General features: G+C 54.0%; 2 protein-coding genes across 12 annotated transcripts; one reads left to right on the forward strand and one right to left on the reverse strand.

The window, feature by feature from the left end:
* Window positions 1–156: 156 nt before the first annotated feature.
* On the forward strand, window positions 157–13955 carry NDST2 (N-deacetylase and N-sulfotransferase 2). Of its 3 annotated transcripts, none has more exons than XM_050803420.1 (15): window positions 157–501; window positions 1058–1161; window positions 3241–4583; window positions 4772–4859; window positions 5168–5322; window positions 5505–5690; window positions 5936–6064; window positions 6194–6376; window positions 7076–7172; window positions 7923–8046; window positions 8191–8365; window positions 8587–8757; window positions 8865–8974; window positions 9168–9270; window positions 13891–13955. In XM_050803420.1, exons 3-15 carry the CDS (start codon window positions 3579–3581, stop codon window positions 13927–13929), a joined length of 2565 nt encoding a protein of 854 aa, XP_050659377.1. In that variant the 5' UTR covers window positions 157–501; window positions 1058–1161; window positions 3241–3578; the 3' UTR covers window positions 13930–13955. The 3 variants fall into 3 exon arrangements, with proteins under 3 accessions (XP_050659377.1, XP_050659375.1, XP_050659376.1); XM_050803418.1 differs by lacking the exon at window positions 13891–13955 and adding an exon at window positions 9379–10025; XM_050803419.1 differs by lacking the exon at window positions 13891–13955 and adding an exon at window positions 9379–10025 and having other exon boundaries at window positions 1058–4583.
* On the reverse strand, window positions 10141–27007 carry ZSWIM8 (zinc finger SWIM-type containing 8). Of its 9 annotated transcripts, none has more exons than XM_050803332.1 (26): window positions 26484–27007; window positions 23449–23602; window positions 23095–23189; window positions 22747–22919; window positions 22462–22569; window positions 22249–22330; window positions 21994–22114; window positions 21107–21308; window positions 20784–20959; window positions 19433–20426; window positions 18588–18698; window positions 18241–18420; window positions 17955–18138; window positions 17646–17744; window positions 16327–16451; window positions 14966–15206; window positions 14709–14867; window positions 14375–14603; window positions 13910–14199; window positions 13525–13748; window positions 12498–12986; window positions 11764–11947; window positions 11488–11664; window positions 11205–11324; window positions 10770–10880; window positions 10141–10618 (listed from the first exon to the last, which is right to left on the reverse strand). In XM_050803332.1, the coding sequence occupies exons 1-26, from the start codon at window positions 26689–26691 to the stop codon at window positions 10158–10160; spliced, it is 5697 nt and encodes a 1898-aa protein (XP_050659289.1). In that variant the 5' UTR covers window positions 26692–27007; the 3' UTR covers window positions 10141–10157. The 9 variants fall into 9 exon arrangements, with proteins under 9 accessions (XP_050659289.1, XP_050659288.1, XP_050659293.1 ...); XM_050803331.1 differs by having other exon boundaries at window positions 17646–17729; window positions 18567–18698; window positions 26484–27006; XM_050803336.1 differs by having other exon boundaries at window positions 10770–10948; window positions 17646–17729; window positions 18567–18698; window positions 26484–27006.
* Window positions 27008–27105: the final 98 nt, after the last annotated feature.

Genomic DNA, 27105 nt, shown 5'->3' on the forward strand with positions numbered 1-27105 from the left:
CCTCGCCCCGCCCCTGGTCCCGCCTCCGGCTAGGCCGCTCCGCCTCGTCCCCTCCGAGTGGGCCGGCCCGGCTCCCCCTCCGCGGGGCTGAGTGGATGAGCCCAGGCCTGAGCCCGCCCCTGCTACCGAGTCGCGGTCCCCGACGCCCGGCCGGCGGTGCCATCGCGCGAGGAGCAGGGGGTGCGCTTCCGCGGGCGGGGCGTCCACCCGCCGTCTCGGAGGCCGCGGCTCGGCCCGGCACTGCGGAAGGCCGCTTGGTTTCCCGGCACCCAGGTCGCGCGGCTGCTAGGGCCGGAGTCGGTGGATCCGAGCGGGTGCCACCAGCGGCGGCGCGCCGCCTCCCCCGGTGGGAGCGGTGGTTGGGCCAGGCTGCGGCAGAGCGTTCGCTCGGAGATGGCGGAGCAGCCGCGACGCGGCCCGTGGCCCCGAGAGCAGGGAAGCCGGGCAGCCCCGGGACGCGGCGGAGCCCGGGGACAGCGGGGACGCCTCCCAGTCCTCCGGGTGAGCCGCCCCTGAGGAGACCCCCCGCCCACGGTCGCGCTCAGGCCCCGCAACAGACTCTCCTCGATGTTGCCACCATCGCCACCCTCAGGGTCGTCCCGGGGCGGCCCAGCGTGCGCACCCCACCCCGATCCTTTCCGCCGGCCTCCCTCAGAACCGCCTCGCTCCCGTCCGGACCGGGCGGGCTCCCTTCTTCCCGCAAGGCTCTCCCAGCCCAGAAGCTGTTTTCGATGTCACCCCGGAGTCGCCGCCGCGCGCCCGTGGCCCCTTCCCCTTTGGTGTCCCACATCCGGTGCGCTCTTCGCATCCACCTGTACCCCCGTCTCCTCTCGGCGGGGCCCCTCCACCCGCCAGCCTCGGGCCCCCTCGGCGCCCGCAGCCTCCGCGCCGCTGCTCCGGCAGTCCCGATCTCCCCTAGCCCAGGCCCGGCTCCCGTCTGGCTTCGCCGTTCTCAGAGACCTCCCGCACACACCCACCCCGCCCAGCCCTGCTGGCCCTCAGCGTTCACTGGCCCGGCCTGCGGCGCCCCTTCCCTAAACCTTGCTGCTTCTTCCAGGTATGAAGGTAAAATGCAGCGGCTAAAAACGCGGCTCTGGAGCTTGACAGGCCTGACGTCGAATCCCAGCCCTCCCATCAACTGAGCTGTGTGATCCTGGGCAAGTTTCTAAGCTTCTCTGAGTTACTCATATGTGAAATGGGGATAATGGAGCACGTACGTTTTCCCTACTTCTTAGGGCTGGTATGAAGATTAAATATATGTAAAGCTCTTAGAAGAATGGCTGGCAAGTTGTAAGTTCTCAAATACGGGATGATACACCCTGAGTATCAACTTCCCGTCAGTGACCTCCTCACTACGATGTTTTCTCTAAAGTTGCATCAAATTCTTAGCATTCACCCCTTCTCGTCACCATTTTGATCCTCTCCCCCAGCTCTCTTCTCATGTCGTTTTACCTAGGCCAAAGCTGGACTGTTTTTGTTTTTTTTATTTTTTATTTTTCTGAGCCGGAGTCTCGCTCTGTCACCCAGGCTGGAGTGCAGTGGCTCGATCTCACCTCACTGCAATCTCCACCTCCCGGGTTCAAGTGAACTGCCTCAGCCTTCTGAGTAGCTGGGACTACAGGCGCCCACCACCATGCCCAGCTAATTTTTGTATTTTTAGTAGAGACAGGGTTTCACCATGTTGGCCAGGCTGGTCTTGAACTCCTGACCTCAGGCGATCCACCCGCCTTGGCCTTTCACAGTGCTGGGATTACAGGTGTGAGGCACCACGCCTGGCCTGAACTGTTTTTAAATCATCTCTGTCAATTCTGAAGGACCTCGGCTCTGCCTTATCACCCCTGAGATGTGTGTGTTTGGGGGTAGGTGGTAGAGAGGGATTGCCAGCCTTACAAGGAGGCTGAGGTGGGGATAGTGACAATAAAACTTAAAGAAGCAGTTGATTTAAGAAAAAGAACAGACTCAGGAGGCTGAGGCGGGAGGATTGTATGACCCCAGAAGTTCAAGACCAGCCTGGGCAACATAACAAGACCCCCATCTCTAAAAAAAATTAAAAATTAGTAGGGCGTGGTGGTGCACAGCTGTAGTCCCAGCTACATGGGAGGCTGAGGTGGGAGGGTCACTTGAGCCCAGGAGTTTGAAGCTGCAGTAGGCTATGATCACACCAGCACACTGTATCCTGGGTGACAGAACAAGACTCCATCTAAAAATAATAAAAGAGATCCCCAAAATTAGACCTCCTTAAAACTGTGTTTTTCTGATCACACTGTCCTCTTTCCTTCTGTCATTGGTTGGATGTGATTTAAGCTCCTGTTACTCTCTGTCATCCAGTCCTTACTCAAGTTGTTCTGTTTGTGTAACTGAACTCAATACCTCATGTCTCTCCAGGCTAGCTCAGGGACTCCTCTGAGCTGTTGAGGAGTAGGGTTGGAGAACCACTTAGGCTAAGTTAGGAAGGAGAACTAGAGTGGACTCAGTTGTCTGGCTTTTCTCAGCACCCAGTGTGTGGCCTGCTCAGGAGTTACATTTTTATCTCCTGACTGGCAAAGTTGAGGTGAAGGTCAGGGGCAGATAATGTTTCACAAGCAACAGGTAAGGGAGTCCCTAAGTTCTGGGTTTGGAAACTGGTAGAATGATTACCTATCATGAGGATTGCTCTTTCCTTTTGAACTCCCCCACCATAGTGTCCACCTGACTGCAAGTTCGTTAATGCTGTTGGCTGTGATATTGGGTTTGATTGATGAGGACGATTAACAGACTCATGAGTTCCTTATCTGATATTTCGTTGGAGCATGGGACTTTTGAGGACTTCCGGGGCTTTCCGTCCCTTCCTCACAGAAAGATCAGAGCTGTTGCTGGCTGGCCAGCTACTCAGTCATGGGCTAGGAACTCCTTTCAGAGCAGGGCTGTTTTTAGCCTCCTAGGATATTTAGCCTCTTGTTGATGGGAGATTTGTTCCCCTCTATCATTTGCATATACTGCTCCATCTCTGAGCTTTGCTTAGAGTGAAGAATTTGGACATTCATTTGGGTATTCTAAGAAAGGGAAAGGGAACAAGCTGTGAAGCCAAGGTAAAGGACTTAGCTTGTAGATTCTCCTACAGGAGGCTTTTTTCTTTTTTTTTTTTGAGAACAGATTATCCAATAAGCAGGAGGTAAGAGAGATGGGATGGGGAGGAAAATGGATTAATGACACAGTTTCAGAAGGAGGAATAACCCACTGATTTCTCTGTCTTACAGGTAGGGGGGCAGAGATTGAACTTTGCTGACCTTTGATGTGAGGCACTCAGCCAGGGCCAAGGGGAGAGCCTGGCAAGATTTGCAGCCTGAAGCCATGGGCCAGGGGGCCATGGTGACCTGAGACTAGTGGACTCTGTATAGTTGCCCCCTGCTTCCCCTTCTGCCTCCCCTACCCTATACTAAGGGGACTCATCTCCACCTCTTAAGGAAACTCCCCCTGAGGGAATCCCTGTCCCATATTTTCCTATCCTTCTACCCTTCCAAGACAGTCCTAGCCTATAGAACTCCTACCTCCCATCCCCTGAGGTGGTCCCCATTCCTCCCTCCCTTCCTCCCCCCGCCATGCTCCAGTTGTGGAAGGTGGTACGCCCAGCTCGGCAGCTGGAACTGCACCGCCTCATACTGCTGCTGATTGCTTTCAGCCTGGGCTCCATGGGCTTCCTGGCTTACTATGTGTCCACCAGCCCTAAGGCCAAGGAGCCCCTGCCCCTGCCCTTGGGAGACTGCAGCAGCAGTGGGGCAGCTGGTCCTGGCCCTGCACGGCCTCCAGTTCCACCTCGGCCCCCCAGGCCTCCAGAGACAGTTCGAACTGAACCTGTGGTCCTTGTGTTTGTGGAGAGTGCATACTCACAGCTGGGGCAGGAAATTGTGGCCATCCTGGAATCTAGTCGTTTTCGTTATAGCACTGAGTTGGCACCTGGCCGAGGGGACATGCCCACATTGACTGATAATACCCATGGCCGCTATGTCTTGGTCATTTATGAGAACCTGCTCAAGTATGTCAACTTGGATGCCTGGAGTCGAGAACTGCTAGACCGGTACTGTGTGGAGTATGGTGTGGGCATCATTGGCTTTTTCCGAGCCCACGAGCACAGCCTACTGAGTGCCCAGCTTAAGGGCTTTCCCCTTTTTTTACACTCAAACTTGGGGCTCCGGGACTACCAAGTGAATCCTTCTGCCCCGCTACTGCATCTCACACGCCCCAGCCGCCTAGAACCAGGGCCACTGCCTGGTGATGACTGGACCATCTTCCAATCCAATCATAGTACATATGAACCAGTGCTTCTTGCCAGCCTTCGGCCAGCTGAGCCCCTGGTGCCAGGACCAGTTCTTCGTCGGGCCCGGCTTCCCACTGTGGTACAGGACCTGGGGCTTCATGATGGCATCCAGCGGGTGCTCTTTGGTCACGGCCTTTCCTTCTGGCTCCACAAACTTATCTTCGTTGATGCTGTTGCATACCTCACTGGCAAGCGCCTCTGCCTGGACCTCGACCGCTACATCTTGGTAGACATCGATGACATCTTTGTGGGCAAGGAAGGGACCCGCATGAAGGTGGCTGATGTTGAGGTCAGTCTTGTTACTTAAATTTTTTTCTTAGAAGCTATTCACACTCTGGCCTGTCATACTCCCTTCGTTGATTCTGAGCTTGTCATAGGTACACTCCCTGCCTTTCCAGGCAGGAAGAATGCTACTTCTCATGTATTTCCTGTTCAGCCTGCGCTCCTGATTTCTCACGTTCCTGTTATTCTTCCCAGGCTCTGTTGACCACCCAGAACAAACTCAGGACCTTAGTCCCCAACTTCACCTTCAACTTGGGCTTCTCGGGCAAGTTCTATCATACTGGTGAGCTTATTCCCCTACTCCTTTAGCATATCATAGCTTGACCTGTCCCTTCACTGTCCACTTCCCTGGGCAGACAAGTTGGAGAAAAGGGTCAAGGTTTGGGGTCAGACTGCTGTGAGGAGCTAGTGGTGGGCATGAATTTAGGTTCGCACGGGTGGCTGGAGGGCAAGTTGGCAATGGGGCAAATAGAAAGTCTTAGGCAAGGATCAGTAGGGTTGTCCCAGGGATGGAAGGTGGTCAGTGTTAATACAAAACAAAGGAGGGAACGGGCTGACTGGCTGTGGTCAGTGGTCAGCGTGTGGTCATAGGGACAGAGGAGGAGGATGCAGGGGACGACATGCTGCTGAAGCACCGCAAAGAGTTCTGGTGGTTCCCGCACATGTGGAGTCACATGCAGCCACACCTGTTCCACAATCGCTCCGTGCTGGCTGACCAGATGAGGCTCAACAAACAGTTTGCTCTGGTAAGACCCTTGGATCTCTTCCCCATACTTTCTCCCAGCCATGCTTCCTTTTCTACCATCCCCTAATGGGCTACCCTTTTCCTACCCTTTGCATTTTTCTTTATTTGGAGGCTTCCCCACCCTCTTTACCCTCTACTCCCCAAACCTCACCAGGTCCTGGTGAGAGTCTATGCCATTCCCAGGAGCATGGGATTCCCACGGATCTGGGGTATGCTGTGGCCCCCCACCACTCGGGCGTGTACCCCATCCACACGCAGCTCTATGAGGCCTGGAAATCCGTGTGGGGCATCCAGGTGACCAGCACTGAGGAGTATCCCCATCTCCGCCCTGCCCGCTACCGTCGTGGCTTCATTCACAATGGCATTATGGTGAGAGACTCCCAATACAAGCTTGAATCAAACTCTCACATTTAGACAGCTTTCAACATGCATTGACCTATGTTCTCTATCAACTGCCAGTCCAAGTATGGGGGTACATAATGAAAAAATCTTAACACCCTCAGTAAGAGCTTTATTGCTATAACTTCAAACTGAGTCCTCTATAAATCCCAGTATCCTCCATCTACTTCTCATTCTGTCTTTCAAATCTTATCTGTTTTTTCTTTTCCCTCCAGGTGCTGCCCCGGCAGACATGTGGCCTCTTCACTCACACAATCTTCTATAATGAGTATCCTGGAGGCTCTCGTGAACTAGACCGGAGCATCCGAGGTGGAGAGCTCTTTCTGACGGTGCTGCTTAATCCGGTAAGGTGCTGAGAGGAAGGGCTAGAAGATTGGAGAGTCAAGGTGTTTGCAGGCTGGGACCTTTACTCCAAGGCTAATTCAGAGGTGGGGTAGGCTCTCCAAATCTGAAATGCAGGTACCCCCTTACAGATTAGCATCTTTATGACCCATCTGTCCAATTATGGAAATGATCGGCTGGGCCTGTACACCTTTGAGAGCTTGGTGCGCTTCCTCCAGTGCTGGACACGGCTGCGCCTACAGACCCTTCCTCCTGTCCCGCTTGCACAGAAGTACTTTGAACTTTTCCCTCAGGAGCGAAGCCCCCTTTGGCAGGTAAAGGTGGAGTTCAGTCTGATGAGAGACATGATAGGGGTGGGGTGTTTTTTTGTTGTTGTTGGTTTTTTTGATTTTTTTTGAGACAGAGTCTTGCTCTGTCACCCAGGCTAGAGTACAATGGCACAATCTCTGCTTATTGCAACCTCCACCTCCCGGGTTCAAGCGATTCTCCTGCCTCAGCCTCCCTAGTAGCTGGGAATATACGCACCCACCACCACGCCCGGCTAATTTTTTGTATTTTTAGTAGAGATGGGGTTTCACCATGTTGGCCAGGCTGGTCTTGAACTCCTGACTACAGGTGATCTGCCCACCTCAGCCTCCCAAAGTGCTGGGATTACATATGTGAGCCACTGCGCCCAGCTGGGATGGGGGTTTAAGAAAAGACTAGGCCAGGCCGGGTGCAGTGGCTCATGCCTATAATCCCAGCACTTTGGCAGGCAGATTACCTGAGGTCAGGAGTTTGAGACCAGCCTGACCAACTTGGAGAAACCCCGTCTTTACTAAAAACAAAATTAGCCGGACGTGGTGGCACATGCCTGTAATCCCAGCTAGCAGGAGAATTGCTTGAACCCAGGAGGCGGAGGTTGCAGTGAGCCGAGATCATGCCATTGCACTCCCGCCTGGGCAACAAGAGCAAAACTCCGTCTCAAAAAAAAAAAAGACTAGGCCTTATCTGATTATTGGCCCTGGCTTCAGAATCCCTGTGATGACAAGAGGCACAAAGATATCTGGTCCAAGGAGAAAACCTGTGATCGTCTCCCGAAGTTCCTCATTGTGGGACCCCAGAAAACAGGTGAAGTATCCTTAGCTAACTTCTCTTGCCCTGCCTTAAACCCAAAGGATCCTTTTGTCAAGGAACTCTCCTCTCTCCAGGTAATCACAGGAATGAAAAAAGTGTTTTTAATTTTAATTTTTTTTCTTTTTTTTTTTTGAGATAGAGTCTCACTTCTTTGCCCAGGCTAGAGGGAAGTGGCACGATCTCAGCTCACTGCAACCCCACTTCCCGGGTTCAGGCAATTCTCCTGCCTCAGCCTCCCTGGTAGCTGGGATTACAGGCAGGTGCCACCACGCCTGGCTAATTTTTGTATTTTTAGTAAAGACGGGGTTTCACCATGTTGGCCAGGCTGGTCTCGAACTCCTGACCTCAAGTGATCCGCCTGCCTTGGCCTCCCAAAGTGCTGGGATTACAGGCATGAGCCACCGCGCCTGGCCTTAATTTGAATTTTTAAGGGAGAAAAAAAGGAACTCCTTTTATACCCACCCCTCACTGATCCAGTGTCTTGAGGCAGTGATTCCTAACCCTGGTTGTATATCAGAATCATCTGTAGTGTTTTCACAAGCTCCACAAGTCATTCTGGTGCACAGTTAAAGCAGAGAACCACTGTTTTAGCCCTTCCCTTCTCTCTCAGACTTGCCTCCTATCATTGTCGTTTGGCCATGGGGGATTTTCCTACCCAGAGTGGTTATTTTTTCACTTCCTTCAAGCTTATGCTGTTGAGCGGGCTTCCCTCCCACAATGGCCGGTTCTTTCTCTCCCATTTAGGGACTACAGCTATTCACTTCTTCCTGAGCCTGCACCCAGCTGTAACTAGCAGCTTCCCTAGCCCCAGCACATTTGAGGAGATTCAGTTCTTCAACGGCCCTAATTACCACAAGGGTATTGACTGGTGAGACTGGGTCCCATTTGAATGTTTCTCAGAGGAACACTCTCTTCCCCCAAAATACCCCATTCCAGCTTCCCTCAGCACAGACTTCTGGTCACTTCACTCTGCATATTTTTCTACTTCTCTCTCTTCTGTGCTACTTCCTAGGTACATGGATTTCTTCCCTGTTCCTTCCAATGCCAGCACTGATTTCCTATTTGAAAAAAGTGCCACCTACTTTGATTCAGAGGTTGTACCACGGCGGGGGGCTGCCCTCCTGCCACGAGCCAAGATCATCACAGTGCTCACCAACCCTGCTGACAGGGCCTACTCCTGGTACCAGGTCTGCCTGAAGCTAGGGACACACAGGCTAAAGGTTGGGGGTAGCGGGTAGGGGGCAGTGACTGCTATGCTAGAGAGGAAGGAAGGAGTGAGGGTAGAGAAACTTACTAGTGCCTTGGGGATGGGTACCCATGCTGTACTGTCTGTCACCAGACCAAGCGTAAGGGCATAATAATACTGTCAAATCACTAGTCCTTCACCTTCCTTCTCTTCGTCCTTCAGCATCAGCGAGCCCATGGAGACCCAGTTGCTCTGAACTATACCTTCTATCAGGTGATTTCAGCCTCCTCCCAGACCCCTCTGGCACTACGCTCCCTGCAGAACCGCTGTCTTGTCCCTGGCTACTATTCTACCCATCTACAACGCTGGCTGACTTACTACCCCTCTGGACAGGTATAATCCCCGCAAGAGCCATCAGTGGGGTTCCCCTTCCCCTCTTCTTCCCTTCAGCCCAGAGGCTTCTTAGGAATATAGAGGGAACCACATCCCTGTCCCTTTAGTTGCTGATTGTGGATGGGCAAGAGCTGCGTACCAACCCAGCAGCCTCAATGGAGAGCATCCAGAAGTTCCTGGGTATCACACCCTTTCTGAACTACACACGGACCCTCAGGTGGGAGAGCATGACCCAGGGGAGGAGTACTCTATGGGAAATGGGGAAGCAGGTTGACCATGTCTGTTAGAGACATGGATTTACTGTCTCACAAGGAGAGACATGTCCCTGTGGGCAGGGAAGGGCATTGTGCATTTATGGAACTTGAGTTTCTCTTTTCCCTGCCACCTCATGGCCTCTTCCTGTTGAGCAGGTTTGATGACGATAAGGGATTTTGGTGCCAGGGACTTGAAGGTGGTAAGACTCGCTGCCTAGGCCGGAGCAAAGGCCGGAGGTATCCAGATATGGACACTGAGGTAAGTAAAGCCAGGGGCTGGGGAATCCCTCTCCACTTCCAGGATCTGATTCTGTGTCCCACTAGTGTCCCACTTCTTACCATTTCTGCCTCCATTTTCTCCTGTCAGTCCCGTCTTTTCCTTACGGATTTTTTCCGGAACCATAATTTGGAGTTGTCGAAGCTGCTGAGCCGGCTTGGACAGCCAGTGCCCTCATGGCTTCGGGAAGAACTGCAGCATTCCAGTCTGGGCTGATGTCCCAGCCTCCCGTACCAGCAAAATGCCCTCTGCTTCCCTAAGGGGCAAGCCCAGAGCAGGGCCCACAAGGGGGATTAGAGTGGCCTGGCCCCTCCCCCTCTACCTCAGTAGCCCCCTGAGAAGGGAAGGGTATCCTTTTCCCATAGTTCTGGGGCGAATAAAGGGACTTCCTTTGGTACCCCACATCATGGTACTAGGTACCTTTGACCCATCATCTTGGGAGGTGGGGAGGAATCAGAGGGTTCAGGCAGGGTATAGGGGAATGTATTAGTCCAATGAGATTTCCCTTTTCATCCACAGCAGTGTATCTATCTATACCTGGCTATGGGAGAGACCCCTTGCTATGGGAGGGACCCCTTGCTATGGCCCCTTTAGTCAGGCAGTGGGATCTACCTGTGGCCCGGCCTCCCTAATGTCATTCACATTGAATGGGGATGAGGTCGGACAGTGGCTCATAGAGCTGAGTATGAGCCCTAGCTGTGGGCTAGAAATGTCCTTAATAAACATCCTTATTTTTCTGTTTTGTCTGCCTCCCTGGAGTGGGAAAAACTTAGACTAAAGCGTCAGTTTTCCCCCCAGTTCAAGGTTCATCTGCACATGGAGTTTGGAAAGAAGGGAAAGGCCCAGGTCGACTAGAGTAAAAAAGGAGTTTATATATTTATAAATGCCAAATAAATACCAGAGGCCACCCAACGCCCCCTCCCAGACAGGGCTGTCTCCCCCAGCCCTAGGCTTCTAGGGTCTGAGACATCTTGGCCCCAGGCTACAGCCCAAGAGCAGCTGTCAGTCTGGGCTACCAGGGAACTGAGTGAGGATGATCTGTCCAGCCAAGCTTCACTCCCCCTGTGTGAGGGGCCCCCATAGCCACAGGCCTGGGTCCCTGTATAGGACCCTACGGGTGAAAGACTCAGGGGGAGAAGGTGGCCATCTCGAGTGAGACCCGCTGCCACAGCTCCTTGGTCTGTTTGCTGCGCTTGAGGTTCTGTAGGATGTCGTTGAACTGCATCATGCCCATGGGCGTCAGGCAGAAGGCGCTGCGGGCGCTCCGGATCGCATTCACAAAGTCGTCGTAGTCCGCAGGAGTCAGGTGAATCAAGCGGTGGTGGATGTACTGGAGGAGGATGTGTGCAGGATGAGCACAGAACCAGGCCCTGCGTCCCTTCCCTCTGGTACAAAGCACAGAACCAGGCCCTGCCTCCCTTCCCTCTGGTACAAGACCACCCAGGAATGCTCCACCCTGCTCCATAATTCTAGCTTGTCACCTGCATGTATGCCTGCTGGCAGCGCTGCACCAGTTGGTGGAAGGCCGGGGCACGCAGGTGGTTGTGGGCATGAGCGGGACTCAGCCGCTGCAGCGTCTCCATGACGATCTCCTGCAGCACAAACGGGCTCAGCACCCCCTTGGCTGCCCCCACACAGAACTGGTGCACGTAGTTCACTCCTGGGGGGCAGGGGGAGGGGCATGAGACGGGGGTGGCCACCTCTGCCCTAGGGACCCAACTTACATATCTCAGCTCTGGCCTGGCAGAGAGCCTCCCTCCACCCCAGGAGCTGAGGTAACCCTCCGCCCCCCGCGCACGCACACATACCCGACCAAGGCCTCAACTCTGAGCAAGAGCTAGGAAGGAGGTCTGGGATAAGGAAGGTGGGGGAGAGCAGGTGGGGGGGGAAATGGTCCTAGGGAGGGGAGGTGTTACCCAGCTTTGCTGCCAGCCCCAGCAACCATTTGACATCATCAGTGTAGGGGGGGGAGCGGGAGAAGTTGTTGGGGTGATCGTTGTGTGCCCGGCGACCCAGCATCTCCAGTGCCAGCATTCCTGGGAGATAAGAGTGGGTACATGGTAGGGAGTATCCTCTTCACCCTTTACCCCAACCTGCCACCTGACCCCACAGCAAACAAATGAAGAGCTAGAGGAAGGGTCCTCTGAGGAGCCACTGGCACAACTGCAGGTAGGAGCACAGAAAGGGATGTCCTCTCACCGACACGGTAGGCAGCATGCAGGTGGTGCAGGCTGTGGGGACTGACTGGCTGACTGTGCGTCTCCTCCTCGGGTGGTGGAAAACCGCCGCTCACCAGAGGGCTGGGCTGTGTGGTCAGGGCAGGCAGTGAGGCACCCTGGATGGCTGGAAATGTGGATGCTGGATGGACACTGCTCACTAAGTGGGATGAGAGCCATGTCAGGAACTCAGCCCAAAGAGAGGCAGAGAAGATTCCCTCCCCACCTCCCCTGCCCAGTGTGCCTCCCCTCCATTCACCTGTTCCCTGGCCCCACAACTCACAGGCCACACTGGTGGGCAGTGGAAGCCCTGGCTCTGTGTGGTAGGGATGTACTGTGATGGGTGCCATGGAAGGGACGGGGAAAGACACAGCAGTGGCAGCAAGTGAGGGAGGAGTCACTGAATAAGGGTACTGAGCCCCCAGGAATGCAGGATGCACACCCTAGGGGCAGGGAGAAGAACAGAGGGCAGATGCCAAGTTCGATTAGGATGTTGCTCTCCTGCTTCACCCCCACAAGCTGCTATCCTGACAGTTTTTTTTTTTTTTTTTTTTTTTTTTTTTTTTGAGATAGAGTCTTGCTCTGTTCTCCAGGCTGGAGAGCAGGGACACGGTATCGGCTCACTGCAACCTCTGCCTCCCAGGTTCAAGTGATTCCCATCTCAGCCTCCCAAGAAGCTGGGATTATAGGCATGCACCCAGCTAGTTTTTAGTAAAGATGGGGTTTCCGCATGTTGGCCAGGCTGGTCTCGAACTTCTGACCTCAAGTGATCCACCCACATCGGCCTCCCAAAGTGCTGGGATTAAAGGCGTGAGCCACCATGCCCGAACGTCATTTCTTATTTTAGTTGGGCTGGGTCCCCCAGACTCCCACCACCTCACCAGGACTTTTGGACAGCCCAATTATACTCCCAGAGTACCCCACCCCAACCCCCTATGAATTCCCAGTATTTTCCCACGTCTCAACCCCCCCCCAGCAGAACACTGGTCTCACCTGTGGGTATGCAGAGCTGGGCACAGGGAAGACGGCAGGCCGGGGCATGTGAGGCATGGGGTGGGCAGGGTGAGCTGGGTGAGTGAGGTACTGAGGGCTACAGGGCAAGTGGGGCTGTAGAGCAGTGTAGGGGTGCAGGCCAGGGGAGTGGCCATGCCCCAGTCCTGGACCCGGGTACAAACTAGACCCCACCGAGATGACGGGCACCACTGTGGCTGCTGCTGTCACTGCTGCCGCCGCCACTGTAACCGGCTCAGTCCCTGGGCCCCCTCTACCCTCAGGCATACCCCGCCCAGCCTCCCCAGCTGCCCTGATCCCACTGGCACTACAGCTTGTAGCCCCTTCACGGGCTGTGGATGAGCCACCTGCAGTTTGCTCATATAGCCAGAACCACTGGTGAGCAACCTCAAACAACACTTCAGGGTACACTCCCCCACCCTTAGCTGCCTCTTCCACTGCCATGCAGGCCTTCTCCAACATCAGGTTGTCCTGGAAGAGAGGGGAACAGAGTGTTAAGGGGGAAAGGCCTTTACCACATGGATGGTGTTAGATGAGATTCCAATGTCTCCCTCAGAGCTATCTCATTCCCAGGGAGGCATCAGAGGTCAGTGTCAATGCTCAGAGTCCGTTATCAGAGCAGTGAGTGCTTCACACACTGAATAAATACTGATCAAAGTCAGTCAAGACCCAGGTTATAGTCCCAGTTCCAAACTAATTTAACAGCCCCCTCCCATTAAAGTCTTATATGTATGAGGCCTTCCCTAAGTTTTCTATCCTGAGTGATGATCTTGGTCCCTAAACTGTAGGCCTCCATTTCCTTATCTGTAAAATAGAAATAAACCTAACCTTTGAGTTGTAAAGATGTGTGCAAAAGCACATTAATAGGCAAAATGTCGCCATGAGAGGACCAACAGTCATCTGTAAACTCCAGAATATGGGAATCAAGAGCTGGGCCCTTAGCTTTCCCATGCCCAACCTCCCTGCCCAGATACCCCAGAAGAGGTTCCCAGATTGCCCATAGAAATACCTGTTCCTTGCACTGCACCAGGGCCCGCTGGATCTCATTAGGGTTCAATGCATGGGCATGAGGCAGGCAGCTCAGGGCCAGCTCTGCTGCTGCCCTCACCATATTGGAGTCTCTTGCCCGTGATGCCCTGTCAGCCAGGGATGCAACCTCAGGGGGTGTCAGGTGCCCATCCCAGCATTCTACCAGTATAGTCAGGGCTGCGCTGCCTATCTCCATGGCCTGGCCTTAGGGGAAAGAAGAGAAGGGCAGAGTTGGGTTAGTGTGGGCACCACTGGGGTGTGAGAATAATGTCTCTTTATCAGATCAGTAATCCCCCACAAAGATAAGGCTCTTATCCCCACCAATTAATCCCCCTCCCATACCCAGGTCAGGTCAAATGATTTACCTGTAATCCAGGAAACGTGAGAAGAATAAGTACGTGAGAGCCAGTTGGGAGAAACAAAGTTGTGCAGGCCAAGGGCATAAAGCCCAATCTCGAAGGCGCAAAGGTGCAGGTTGCGGTGAGGACCCTGGTGGCCCCCTGAGGAAGATGGATGTGTGAAAATGGAAGTGCTGCTGTTGCCCCCTGCCTTGATCAGCACTGTCTTCGCCAGCTCGAAGTAGAAGTGTGCAGCTGCCTCTGATGGCTGATTGGGTACATGGGGGGCATGACTCTCGGGGCGGCGGCCCTTGTACCTGAAGGGGCAATGGGGTAGGGACGGGGGTTGGGGTTTCTTTGAAATGGGTATCCCGGTAGGTTGGGAAGGACCAGGGAAAGTGAGGATGCTGGGAGACAATGGTTGGATGGCACTAGGGATATGGCTCTGAGGGTGGGCCAGATCAGGGAAGATGGGGAGTTCTTCCCACTGACCTGCCAACTTCAACAGTCTTTGCCCGGGCTCCTCCACTGGCACTGGCCCGGCGACTTCCACTGGAGGATGAGGAGCCCAGGGAGTCCGAAGAAGAGCTGCTAATGCTGTCACTGTCCTGACCTCGACCCCAGGAGGTGGGGGCCCAGCCCCCTCGAAGTGGTCTCCGGCTTAAGGTCGGGGAGCTATCCGATGTTGTTTCAGGGGCACTGCTGTCAATGCTGGCCATGCCTAACCCCCCAAAAGAAGTCAGTCTCAGAAGTCAGGAGTCCCAGATGTTAGACTCCAACCTTCAGGATTATCCTTCCCTCTATGCTAGCCCACAGGCTGTCCTACCTGTGTGCTTCTTCTTAGGCCGTCCTGGAGACCCCCATCCCCGTCCATTATAGCCTCCACGACTGCCAAGTGCCAACCGGCTAGGAACCTTCCCTTCTGGCCTGGGGGTCAAAGCTGCCTCAGATGGAAGACCCTCACAGGGGGAATGTGGGGAACTCTCTAGGTAAGGAAAACAGGACGCTGGGATGAGCCCAGGAAAGGGGATCTCAACATAGCTCCACACCATTCATCCCCCCTGCCCAGTGCCCCCACCTCACCAGGCACATTCTTCTCTGTGAAGCCCTCAGTGGGGCCTGGCCCAGCCCCTGCCACACTCCCTGGCTGAGCAGGCCCTGCAGAGCCTGAGGTCAGTGGTTGCAGGGCCCCTGGGGCAGATGGGCCCCCGTGCTTTGAAGGAGACCTCTGGCTGGCTGTGGTTGGGCGGCTAGATGAGTAGAAAGAACTCAGCGTCTGTGGCTTATGTGTCTGGCTCTCTCGGTCCAAGAGTTTGTCTAAGATCTGGAAGACAGAAGCAGTGACCTCCAGAGAAGCAGTGACAGGATGCCCTTTAGCTCCTGACTTCTGTTACCTTCCTGTCTCCTTGAAATGGCCAACTGCTACATCCTCAGGGAGCCTTCCCCAGTTACAACCACAGGATGACCTCCTGGCTTACATGTCTTTTGTTTGTAACTTATTCAACCCCAACATATCTTGGTATCCTCCATTAACACCCACAGGGCAGAATATACTGATAGTCAATAAATACTGAAATAAGCGAATGAATGACTTTATGCCCTCTGCTTCTCTTCTTCCACCCCCGGCCCTAGCACTCCTATAAGAACCATTGGTCTCCTCTTATTCTTTATGAGATGTCCCCAAGATTCCCTACTTACCTCCTACGGGCAGAAGAGCACTTTTCTTTTTTTCCTCTTCTTTTTTTTTTAAGAGACAGGGTCTCGCTCTGTTGCCCAGGCTGGAGTGCAGTGGTATGATTATAGCTCACTGTAGCCTCAAACTCCTGGGCTCAAGCAATTCTCCCACCTCAGCCTCCCGAGTAACTGGGACTACAGGCGCGCGCCACCATGCCCGGCTAATTTTCTAATTTTTTGTAGAGACAGGGTCTCACTATGTTGGCCAGGTTGGTCTCAAACGATCCTCCCGCCTCTGCTTCCCAAAGTGCTGAGATTACAGGCATGAGGCACTGCACCCAGCCTAAAATAGCACTTTTCTCATTGTACTGGAAACTCCCTGAGAAAGGTAGTAAAATGTGCTCTCTTTCTCTGCCTGTCAAAGGCCCCAGTACCTCAGTCCCTTACTTTTTTTTTTTTTTTTTTTTTTTTTGAGACAGGGTCTCGCTCTGTCACCCAGATTGGAGTGCAGTGGCGCAAACCCGGCTCATTGCACCTCTGCCTACTGGGTTCAAGCAATCCTCCCACCTCAGCCTCCCGAGTAGCTGGGACTACAGGCATGTGTCACCACGCCCAGCTGCTAATTTTTTGTATTTTTTGGTAGAGACGGGATTTTGCCATGTTGCCCAGGCTTGTATCAAACTCCTGGGCTCAAGCCATCCGCCCGCCTCGGCCTCCCAAAGTGCTGGGATTACAGGCATGAGCCACCGCACCCGACCCCAGTCTCTTACCTTCTTAAGCTTGGCCTGGTCGTCCTTGTAAGTGATCATTAGTGCTAATGCCAGGTCACCCTTCTCCCGACGTGTACCTTCACATAAGAGGGGATGTTCTGCCTCGCTCACTGTTGTCTTCATGCCTGTGAGAAAGAGGACCTTATGGGGATTGACAGTAGTCATAATTCCCAAGGCAGCAAAGGCAAGAGGCCAGGGTTCCCAAGCCATCAGCATATGAGGTAAGGGGTTCCCTTGGTCCAACCCACGTCACCTATAGAAGTCCTCATTGACTACTGCATCCAACCTAAGCTCTGGTGTGCTTTTCAAAACCTTCATAACCAGGTCCAATTTGCTTACCCAGCATATACTTACCACTTTAGGGAAGCCGGGCTCCTCATTCTCATGAAAACTTAATTGCATTGTGTGTCTACTCACGGTGTTCGCTGGTCTAGGACCTACTGATTTTTTAACCCACATTCCATATTCTACCACTTCCCTTAGGCCTTTCCCTAGATTTCTGTTTTGCTGCCCTTACAATACCCAACACCCACAGCACACAATTTTTTTTTTCTTTTTTTGAGACAAGGTTTCACTCTGTTGCCCAGGCTGGAGGGCACTGGTACAATCACGGTTCACTGCAGCCTCAATCTCCAGGCTGAAGCAATTCTCCCACTTCAGACTCTGGAGTAGCTGGCAGAACAAGGCATGTGCCACCACACCTGGCTAATTTTTTTTTTTTTTTTTTTTTTTTTTTGAGACGGAGTCTCACGCTGTTGCCCAGGCTGGAGTGCAGTGGCGCGATCTCGGCTCACTGCAAGCTCCGCCTCCTGGGTTCACGCCATTCTCCTGCCTCAGCCTCCTGAGTAGCTAGGACTACAGGCGCCCGCCACCGCGCCCAGCTAATTTTTTGTATTTTTAGTAGAGACGGGGTTTCACTGTGGTCTCGATCTCCTGACCTTGTGATCCGCCCACCTCGGCCTCCCAAAGTGCTGGGATTACAGGCTTGAGCCACCGCGCCCGGCCTTTTTTTTTTTTTTTTTTTTTTTGAGGTCTTGCTAGGTTGCCCAGGCTGGTCTTGAATTCTTGAGCTCAAACGATCCTCCTGTTTCAGCCTCCCAAAGTGCTGGGATTACAAGCATGGGCCACCACACCCGGCCATATAGCACACATTTTTGCCCTGAATTCCTGACTGTCTTACAGGCACTAGTTGGCTCACACACGTCACCCTGACCTTCCCATTACCATACAGCCCTTCAGAACAAGGCACAGGTCTCATGTCCTTTAAGACCTGAACCAGGCTTAGCTCATGGATGTGCTCAAGACGTTGACAGACTCACCCAAGGCAGCAACTGCTGCTTCAAATCCCAGTTCCTCATCCCCAGGTGTCTCGCTGTTCCAGTTGCGACTTGGGGGCCGGGAACCTGTGGGAGAAACCACTGTATAAAAGTTGGGGTAAGTCAGGCAGACAGAAGTATCATGCACAGGAAAAAAATGCAAGGGAACCCAAAATCCTCATCATCACAGACCTACCCATGAAGCTGCCTGATGGGTCCTAAAGGTGATTCAGAACCTTGGGGCTCTTGGTTTTTCTTAGAGAAAGCTACCCCTACCCAGTTCCCCACTTACTGTAGGGTCAGGCACCATACCTGGAGCACAGAGAACGTCAAAGATGAAACTGGCCAACATGAGAGGCAACACAGGCCGATAGTCACAGAGCGTCCCCTCCCGAAGCTCCTCTGCCCGGCACCGCATGGTACTCATCTCGCTCGGACCCAAAGGGATCTTCTTGAGCAAGGCAGCCACCTCAGACTCCTGGTATGCCAGCTTCACCTGAGGGCACAGGAAAGAGCTCAGACCTCCAGTGTGTCAACAGAGATCAAGGTATAAGGCTCTAAAGAGACTGAAGTACAAGGCTGAGATGGAGCCTCTGACCTCCAAGGCCTTGGTAGAAGCTGGAGGCCTCTGCAGCTCCAAGGCAAACATGCCAACTCGGAAGGCCAGGTTGTGGTGCTCTGGACGCTCACTTAGCACTGTCAACAGGAAAGCTGCCTTGCTCAGGGTGTTGGTAGCCACCCAGGTCTGACGGCTCGTGGATACCTTGTTTTTCTTGCCCTAGAAAAGGAAGAAACACAGGAGACAGGCAGATGATTCTGATTTACCCTGATGGAGGTAGAAGGAGGCTCTCACTTGGGGTGGGGCATGGGAGCAGGTTGGGGTAAGTGGGGGAAGGGAAGGTAGAGGAAGGGGGTCTCTCTCACCTTGGCAGGGGGCGGCTCTACCTTGAGGTCGGGTGGGTTGGCTAGCAGATCCTGGGCAAGCTCCACGGTGAGACGGGAGGCCTCATTGCTGTAGCCATGTGCATGCAGGGCCTCAGCACAGGCAAACAGTACCTGGAAGGAGGACATGGGACCAGAAAGGTTGAAGTCCCAACTTCCAGGGGCAGGACATCATGGTCACTCATGCAGCCAACATTCCTTGAACACTTGCTACATGCCAGGCCCTGCGCTGCTCCACAGGAGCTCTGGTTAGAGACCCAGATACATAAACACATGCCACCGTGATGCCAGCTATTACAGGGAAAAGTCAATGGGAAGCAGGCGGGATATCTTGGGGCAGAGGGACAGTATCAGAGAGACTCGCTAGAAGAAATGATCTTTAAGATCCCTGAGACATGAAGAAGAAACACTGGCTAATGGAGAAGAACATTCCAGGCAGAAAGGTCAATCTGTCCAAAATCCTGGAGGCAAGAGAGAGCCTGGCAGATACAGGAGTGGTTCAGCTGACTGGAGTGCAAAGGACAGAACAGCCAAGTGAGGCTGGCAAAGCAGGCAAAGACCAGATCAAGTGGACCCTCATAGGTCATGCCAAGCACTTTCATTTTATCGTAAGGGCAACAGGAACCCATTGAAGGGTTTTAAGCAGGAGAGTGATACCATCACATTTTAGCAAAATCATGTGGAAGCAGCAGGAAAGAGAGTAGACTGAAAGCAGGGAGGCCAGTTCGGCGCCTGCAACAGGATTCTCACAGTCCTGGTGATGGTCCTGACACTCCCAACTAGAGCTAGAAGGCCCCTCCCAGCTGTGGCTAAGGAGCACCCAGCCCTCCCTCCTTCCATCCCCTCACCTCCATGCGGCTCTCCTGTTCCAGCGGCTTCAGCCCAGCAAACAGATCGTGCTCCTCCCCAGCCCCGCCCTCGGCCTTCTCTTCCTCGCCCCCAGCCCCATCCTGGGCATTCAGATAGTACGCCTGGTAGTCGTCATCCTCCTCTCCAACTGCAGGGGCTGCCTCTTTGGTTTTGGGAAGCCCACTGCCACTCTCATCTGTAGAAGGGACGTCGTCCCGGGTACAGACATCCCCAGGCAGTAGGCCAGGGGGACCGGCAGAGGCTGTGGGAGGCTCAGGCCCTTCTGAGAAGTACACACCACCATCTTCTTCATAAGTATCTGGGGGCTCAGGAAGGAAAGCAGAAGGGCCTCGGGAGCCACCGTGGAGAGGACAGGGTGGAGGGCTCTCAGGGAATCCCCCGAAGGTGCTGGCCTCTGCGCCCAGGGCCAGGCTGCTGTCATCCAGGCTCATCTCGGCCAGGTCAGGCTCCAGGGAGCTGTCTTCACTGCTCAGTCGTCGCTTGCTCCCACCACCTGCTGAGCCCTTGCTCCCACTGCCAGCCCCACCCAGTGCCTTGGCTTTGCCCCCACCTGGACCCATCTTATGCAGAGCTTTATCTCCCCCTTCAGCTGAGAGGCGGCGGGGACCCCGCTGTGATGAGGGGACCCCCTCACCCAAGCCCTTTCGCTTGGTCCCAGGCTCCTTGGGCCGCACAGCTGGCTCAGCAGGAAGGGGTCGGGGCCGGTCCCGGGATTCCTCCAGGCCCCCAGAGCGGGAGGCACCTGGCCGAGAGGGCAGGGCCCGGGCCCAGCACAGTGCCAGCTTCCTGTCAGTGCCGCTGTAGGTGACACCGGGAAGTGGGTAGGCCTCTTCCCAGTTGAAGTAGCAGGCCTCCACCGCTGGCCGGAAGCCAGGGAAGAGCCGCTCCAGCGTCTTCTTGTGTTGGCCCCGCTTGACGTTCTCAATCACCTTCAGTTGCCACTGCCGCAGCTGCGTACACAGTTCCCGGCGCCTGTGGGAACAAGGGGCAGGAGGCTGCTGAGGGGCTACTGGGAAAGGATGGGCATGGAGTAGGTGTACACCCCAAAGAGGGGCACGGGAAAAGGACACAAGAACTACTTCTTGACCCAGCCCCATAAGCATCACTGAAACACTGGGGAATTTTGAAAATGGGTGTTATTTAGGGGAGGGAAGGATGAAAGCCTCTCAGAAAAAGGACTCATAAATCACTGCTAACACCAGTGCTCAGCACCTCCCATTTCCCGAGGACTAAAATCATGGTATGTCTCTGCAAACAAGGAGATGAAGGCTCAGTCTGTCCTGAGCTGGCCCAGGCTCAGTTCTGTGGTGAGCCTCAGGGGAGACTCACCGCTGGGGGCTGAGTGCAGGGTCCAGCACAGCCAGCCTCCACAGTGTGACCATCTCGTCACACATGCTGGCACAGGCATGGGCTGCCACCTCTGACTGCCCGTTGCTACGGCCCGTGTGCCCACTGGCACTGCTGTGTGAGGCTGAGGTACGTACGCTATACCACCAACCTGTTATCTGGAGACAAAGAAGGCTGTGAGCTGCACCTGAGAGCTCAGAGAAAGGCAGAGTAGCCCTTCCAGAGTCCCTTTCAGCAAAAGGAGGATGAGGCGGGGGGAGGGAGAGAATGAGCCACCATGGGGCTCCCCAACGCTGGGTGATTACCTGCTCATAGGTGAGGCACTGGTCAGTGAGGATTTCCAACAAGGGGGCAGCATTGCTGTCCCTCCGCTTGAACATCTCCCGCACGATGCTTAGCAGGTTCCAGACGCCCTCCGGCTCACGGCCTCTCAGAGGGCGCAGCAGACATGCCCATTCAGCAGCGGCTGGCGGCTCCGTGGAAGACAGATACATGGAGTTCACATCACTATAAAAGCAGAGGAACAGAAAACCATGACAGTAAGATGGGGCTCAATGAAACCTAAAAGGGCTTCCGGCCCCAAAATACAGAAGACAGAGAGAAAAGGACATCTGTAACAATTTTTGTTTTTCCTTTTTTGAGGCAGAGACTTGCTCTGTAGCCCAGGCTTGAGTGCAATGGCACGATCTCAGCTCACTGCAACCTTCGCCTCCAGGATTCAAGCAATTCTCCTGCCTGAGCCTCCCGAGTAGCTGGGATTCCAGGCGCCCGCCACCACGCCTGGCTAATTTTTGTATTTTTAGTAGAGATGGAGTTTCACCACGTTGGCCAGGCTGGTCTTGAACTCCTGACCTCTGGTGATCTGCCCACCTTGGCCTCCCAAAGTGCTGGGATTACAGGTATGAGCCACCGCCCCTGGCCACAAAAACTCTTTAAATCTTTCTCTGCCTCCGTTTCCTGATCTATCAAAGGAAGAAAAAGAACTCTTGCTAGGTAAGAGCAGACCACTCTGTGACTGTACAAGGTCACCATCTTCCATCGATTCGTTAGTGACAACTGTGTGCCAGGCACTGTGCCAGTTCAGGGAATAAAAGTTAGGGGTCACAGGCAAGGATAGAAGAAAGGATCTGTCATCAGCCTGAGGGACGCTCCCCCTCCACCACAGACACAGGTATGCAGAGATCTGATTTACCTGAAGACCACAGGGGAGGGGCCACAGAACTTGTGCAGTGTCTTCTTGATGTTGTCAGTGAGTGTCGATTCATCTAGATACCAAGTACTCTGGTCCGATGCTGAGGGCCCTGCTGTGGGGTCTGAGGATGACAAGCAGTCAGTCACCTAGAGATAGGGGCCTGGATTCGCCTGACAACAGCAAGCCTTGAATAAGTGGTGCTCTGCACTACAAGCTTGCTTTCTTCCTACTGCCCATCTTTCTCCCCACACTCACCCGGAGCTCCACACACTGTATTGATGGCTGTTGACTGGGAAGACAGGAGTTCGTCCAGGAGACGCTGAGCTGTGGGGAGGATCTGAGGGAGAAAGAGACAAAGGCAGGCAGAACACGGCCTAGGTGAACCCATGGAGGCCTGGGCCTAACAGGAAGGCCGCTATGCGGCCTGGCCCGGAGCTAATTGCAGGAGGGGGTGCCGACCTCACCCACCTGCTGAGGGAGCTCACTGATGAGGTACTGAGCAAACTTCTGCAGCTGGTCCCTCTGTAGCCGGGACAGGGACTCTGAGACTGGGGCTCGCAGGCAGACTGCAGAAGCCTGAAGGGGACACAGAGTAAAATGGAATAATCTGAGAACAGGCTTGCTGGAGCTGGAGCTGGGGGACAGAGAGGCAGAGTAGGGGAGGTGAGGGGGCTCACATTGTAGCCAGGCATGCAGCAGAGAAGGGGGGGATGGAGCGTAGGATAGGGCCGGGATAAATTGGGAGGGCCTCACGTTGTGGATGCGGAAGAGACAGAGTGCCACGACGTGGGTGCACCATTTGGCCCCAGCCCCACAGGTACAGCTGCAGGAAGTGACCCGGCAGCGGTCAAACATCACAGCCACGTTGTAGGCCCCTTTGGGAGGGACCATCTGAGGTGGCACCACTGTAGCACTCAGGTGGAACCCTGGGGAGAAATGGAGGCGTGGTCAGGGAGCACTGTCAAGACCTGGGTCTCTGCCCTTGACCTGGCCCTGCAGTTATTCAGACAACATGCTCCAGCTTCTTGCGGTGTGTTCTTACTTCATAAGCCAGGGGATGGGAGGAGCAGGGTGTGCCACATGGCATGATGGCCCACTCACCTATCTGCAGTGGGTCCTTCACAGCCCTCATGCGGAAGAGCTGATCCCCTCGCTGAAACTCATCTGCACTGCCATTGGCCAGGCATGAATACAGCCTGGGGGTGAAGAAGAGGACACAGCCAAAACTCAGCAAATAACCTTTGGCAGACCCTGTCAGAGACCACAATGCCCTAGGCACTCTCTCTCCGGGCAGGGGGGAGTGGGCGGTGGGGTGGGGGGAATCCCAGGCAATCCCTCCCTTGTCTTCCTCTCACCACTGCCCCAAATACAATGTCTCCTTTGTTCAATGGGAAACCCAGCAGAGAGTGTGGAGTATCAGGAACCCACTTCCCACCATCAGTCCTTTGGCCTCACCGAATGTCCTCTTCATTCTCAGGGAAGCTCCAAAAAGCAATTCGGAGCTGTAGCTGCTCAGGCACCGGTGGGTAAACTTTCTCCACCACTTCAAATGGGATGTGAAATGCCACCTGCTTTGCTGACAGCTCCACCAATGGAATCACCAGTCCATCTTTCCAAACAATGGTTGGGATCAGGGGAAAGAGAATAGGAAATGAAAAGGGCCATGGTTTCTTGGCACTCATGCCGGTGCCACATCCTGGGCCTCACCTTCACTATGAAAGAAAGAGGAGACCTGGATGAAAGTCCTAGGGATCCCCCTACAGGATACACTAACCCTTAAGGCTCCATATGGGAAAGGGGAGCTGGACAATCCCCAGCCCACAGCCGGCTACACCTAAGGTCTAGAACAGAAGATACCAGAGATATCTTAAGAAACTCCTGGCCAGAGAGGTGCATTCCAGGACCCTAGCAAGTAACCCTGCTCACATGGCTCAGCATTGAATTTCCCATATTCCACGAACATTTTAAATTCAAATTACATGGTTAATGTCTCTCCTCTGGCATTCTTGCCTCCAATTGCTTTTTTTTTTTTTCTTTTTTTTAACCATCTCTTTTACTCTAGATGACTGTAGGCCTTCAGCTAAGGAGAAAAGATAGACCAGAGCCTGGAAGGGATCTCAAGAAGCACGAGAGGCCGGACCACTTTTGGCATACCTAAATGATGACTTCCCACACGGAAACCCTCAAGGGGAGAGAGTTATCACAGGGGACCTAGCTGCTGCTGCAACTGGAATCACCTGGACTAAGATAAAGGTTTTTACCACTCAAGGTTTTCCACAGTGTTTTAATCAAAAAGTAGGAAAAATAGGACAAACTGTACATCTTACAAAATTGCCAGTCACATTAAAAGATAGATCAGAAAATCATAGAATTAAAAAGAACCTTTTTTAAAAAGTTGACCCCTTTATTTTTTATTATTATTATTTTTTAATTTATTTTGAGATGAAATCTTACTCTGTCACCCAGGCTGGAGTGCACTGGTGCCATCTTGGCTCACCACAACCTTCGCCTCCTGGATTCAAACTTTCCTCCCACCTCAGCCTCCCAAGTAGCTAAGATTACAAGCGGGTGCCACCACACCCAGCGAATCTTTTGTATATTTAGAAGAGATGGGGTTTCACCATGTTGGCCAAACTGGTCTCAAACTCCTGACCACAAGTGATCCACCCAACTCGGCCTCCCAAAGTACTGGGATTACAGGCATGAGCCATCGCACCTGGCCAACCCCTTTATTTTGCAAGTGAGTGACTGAAGTGGGGGGATTAGGGTAATATGGCACGTTTTCCCAGATTTTTTTTTTTTTTTTGAGACGGAGTCTCAGGCTGTTGCCCCAGGCTGGAGTGCAGTGGTGTGATCTCGGCTCACTGCAAGCTCCGCCTCCCGGGTTCCCGCCATTCTCCTGCCTCAGCCTCCTGAGTAGCTGGGATTACAGGCGCCCGCCACCGCGCCCGGCTAATTTTTTGTATTTTTAGTAGAGACGGGGTTTCACTGTGGTCTCGATCTCCTGACCTTGTGATCCGCCCGCCTCGGCCTCCCAAAGTGCTGGGATTACAGGCTTGAGCCACCGCGCCCGGCCAGTTTTCCCAGATTTTAACCTAAGCAGGAAGATACCAATATGTGAACAATCTTCATCACCATGACTTCAGTTACTTCCCTCAAAGTGTGGGAGCACTAAGCCCCAATACTACCCACATACTCAAACATGAAAGAAGCCGGAAGGCCACAGAAGACTCACGGTAAAACTGCCTATGATCTGTGTGTGTGTGTGTGTGTGTACACAGGACATATTCTCTCTCTAACTGAAGCTGAATGTCACCACTCCGCCACTCCTAAAAAGTGATATATGTGCCGGGCGCGGTGGTTCACGTCTGTAATCCCAGCACTTTGGAAGGCCGAGGCGGGCAGATCACCTAAGGTCGGGAGTTCAAGACCATCCTGACCAACATGGAGAAACCCCATCTCTACTAAAAATACAAAAATGAGCCGGGTGTGGTGGCACATGCCTGTAATCCCAGCTACTCCGGAGGCTGAGGCAGGAGAATTGCTTGAACTGGGGAGGCGGAGGTTGTGGTGAGCCGAGATCGTGCCATTGCACTCCAGCCTGGGCAACAAGAGCAAAACTCCGTCTCAAAAAAAAAAAAAAGTGATGTATGTAAATTTCTTCGTGTCCCAAAAGAGCACCAGAAATCTCCACAAACCAGTTTGGAAAACGAGACTCTTGGAAAACCCTGAGTAGAATCACACAAATTAAACTCAACTGCTGAAAAAAGCCAGCTTCCACTGAGGACCAGGACAAAAACTGTGCCATGAGGAAGGCACAGCAGGCAAGTCCCAGCCTTGGCTTCTGACAGATGTTTGATATGGCCAGAAGCAAACAAAGCCTATGATCTAAACCTATGAACTATGGAATCTCTGGCAGGCCAGTTCACCTCTACTTTCCTCTGGGTGGGATCCCTTCTTGGTGCTTCTGGGATCAGAGATCATCACCCCGAAGCAAGAAGCTCCCAATGCATTTTGCAATGCGGTGACACGCCACAAGTGGTCACTTCTTCACAATCAGCCCCCTACCCACATTCTCTTCTGTCTACTTTCCGGTATGCCTTAGACTGAACTCAGTTAAGTATTCCCAAGTCAAAGACAAGATTCTTCTCCTTTATCCCATCTCTAAGGCAAAGGAGTGACGAACGATTTACTTTCTGTCCACAGGATCTCCCTGCCACAGAGCGCGCGCGCGCGCACACACACACACACACACACACACAGGTGTGGAGAAGCCAGCCCACCCCAGGAAAGCCGGAAAAGCGAGTTCTGAAGTCTGTTCTAAGCTTGGGACAGCTCCCAGTCGGGGACAGCTCCCGGCCGGGGACAGCTCCCCGCTCTTCCCCTGGCTGAAGGGAGCTCTCGGTCGGGGACAGCTCCTGGTCCCGGACAGCTCCCGAGCGAGGCCCAAGCAGGGCCTGCCGCTCCTCCTCCCCCCGGCTCACTCTCACCTCGCATTCTGGTACCGCCACTGCCACCTCCGCCACCGCCGCCAGTGGGGGAATTGGGCCCCGCTGACTGTTTGCGCCATCCCCGCCAGTTCTGGCAGAGGCTCTCGGCCTCGGAGATGAAGGAACAGAGCGAATCCTCCTCAAAACGGTCCGAATCCTCGAATGAGAAGCGCTCTCCGTCCTCCCACTCCGCAAACATCAGCTCCATGGGGCCCGCACCCCCCGGAGCCGGGTCCCCCCCCGCGGATCCGGGGCCTGGGCCGCCGGCCGGGGGTTGAGGGGAGGCCCGGGGCCTGAGGGGCGAGCCGGGGCTGGGGGTGGCCGGGGCGCTCAGGGCGGCCGTGCCGGGCGAGAATCTCAGGCCTGGGAAAGAGACGGAACCGGGCCTCGCCCAACAGCGAGGTGCAAGCGGTGATCTTGGCCAGTCTCCGAGACTTAAGGCCGGGACGAAGCGCTCGGCGGCCGGGGCCTCTAGGCGGCTGCGGAGCCGCCTCCCCCATCAGCTGATCTGGACTTCCGGCCGCGCGGGCCGCCACCACTTCCGCCCTCGCGCGCTCGGGATCCGGATCGGGTACGGGCGGATGTAAGGGACACGTTTATTTAATTGCTGCATTTGCTTTTT

The sequence above is a fragment of the Macaca thibetana genome, chromosome 9 (assembly GCF_024542745.1).
Source record: "Macaca thibetana thibetana isolate TM-01 chromosome 9, ASM2454274v1, whole genome shotgun sequence".
Taxonomy (NCBI): domain Eukaryota; kingdom Metazoa; phylum Chordata; class Mammalia; order Primates; family Cercopithecidae; genus Macaca; species Macaca thibetana.

Bases quoted from the DNA above. Each gene is read 5' to 3' on its own strand.
- ZSWIM8 (XM_050803330.1), bottom strand. From the start codon at position 26,691: ATGGAGCTGATGTTTGCGGAGTGGGAGGACGGAGAGCGCTTCTCATTC. The intron at 23,603-26,483 runs GTGAGAGTGAGC...TTGTTTGGAAAG, and splicing joins TGGCGGTACCAGAATGCGAG to ATGGACTGGTGATTCCATTG. The intron at 20,960-21,106 runs GTAATCACCCAG...CTTTGTCTCCAG, and splicing joins AGTGCCTCACCTATGAGCAG to ATAACAGGTTGGTGGTATAG.
- NDST2 (XM_050803419.1), top strand. From the start codon at position 3,579: ATGCTCCAGTTGTGGAAGGTGGTACGCCCAGCTCGGCAGCTGGAACTG. The intron at 8,366-8,586 runs GTCTGCCTGAAG...TTCGTCCTTCAG, and splicing joins GGGCCTACTCCTGGTACCAG to CATCAGCGAGCCCATGGAGA. The intron at 8,758-8,864 runs GTATAATCCCCG...CTGTCCCTTTAG, and splicing joins CTTACTACCCCTCTGGACAG to TTGCTGATTGTGGATGGGCA.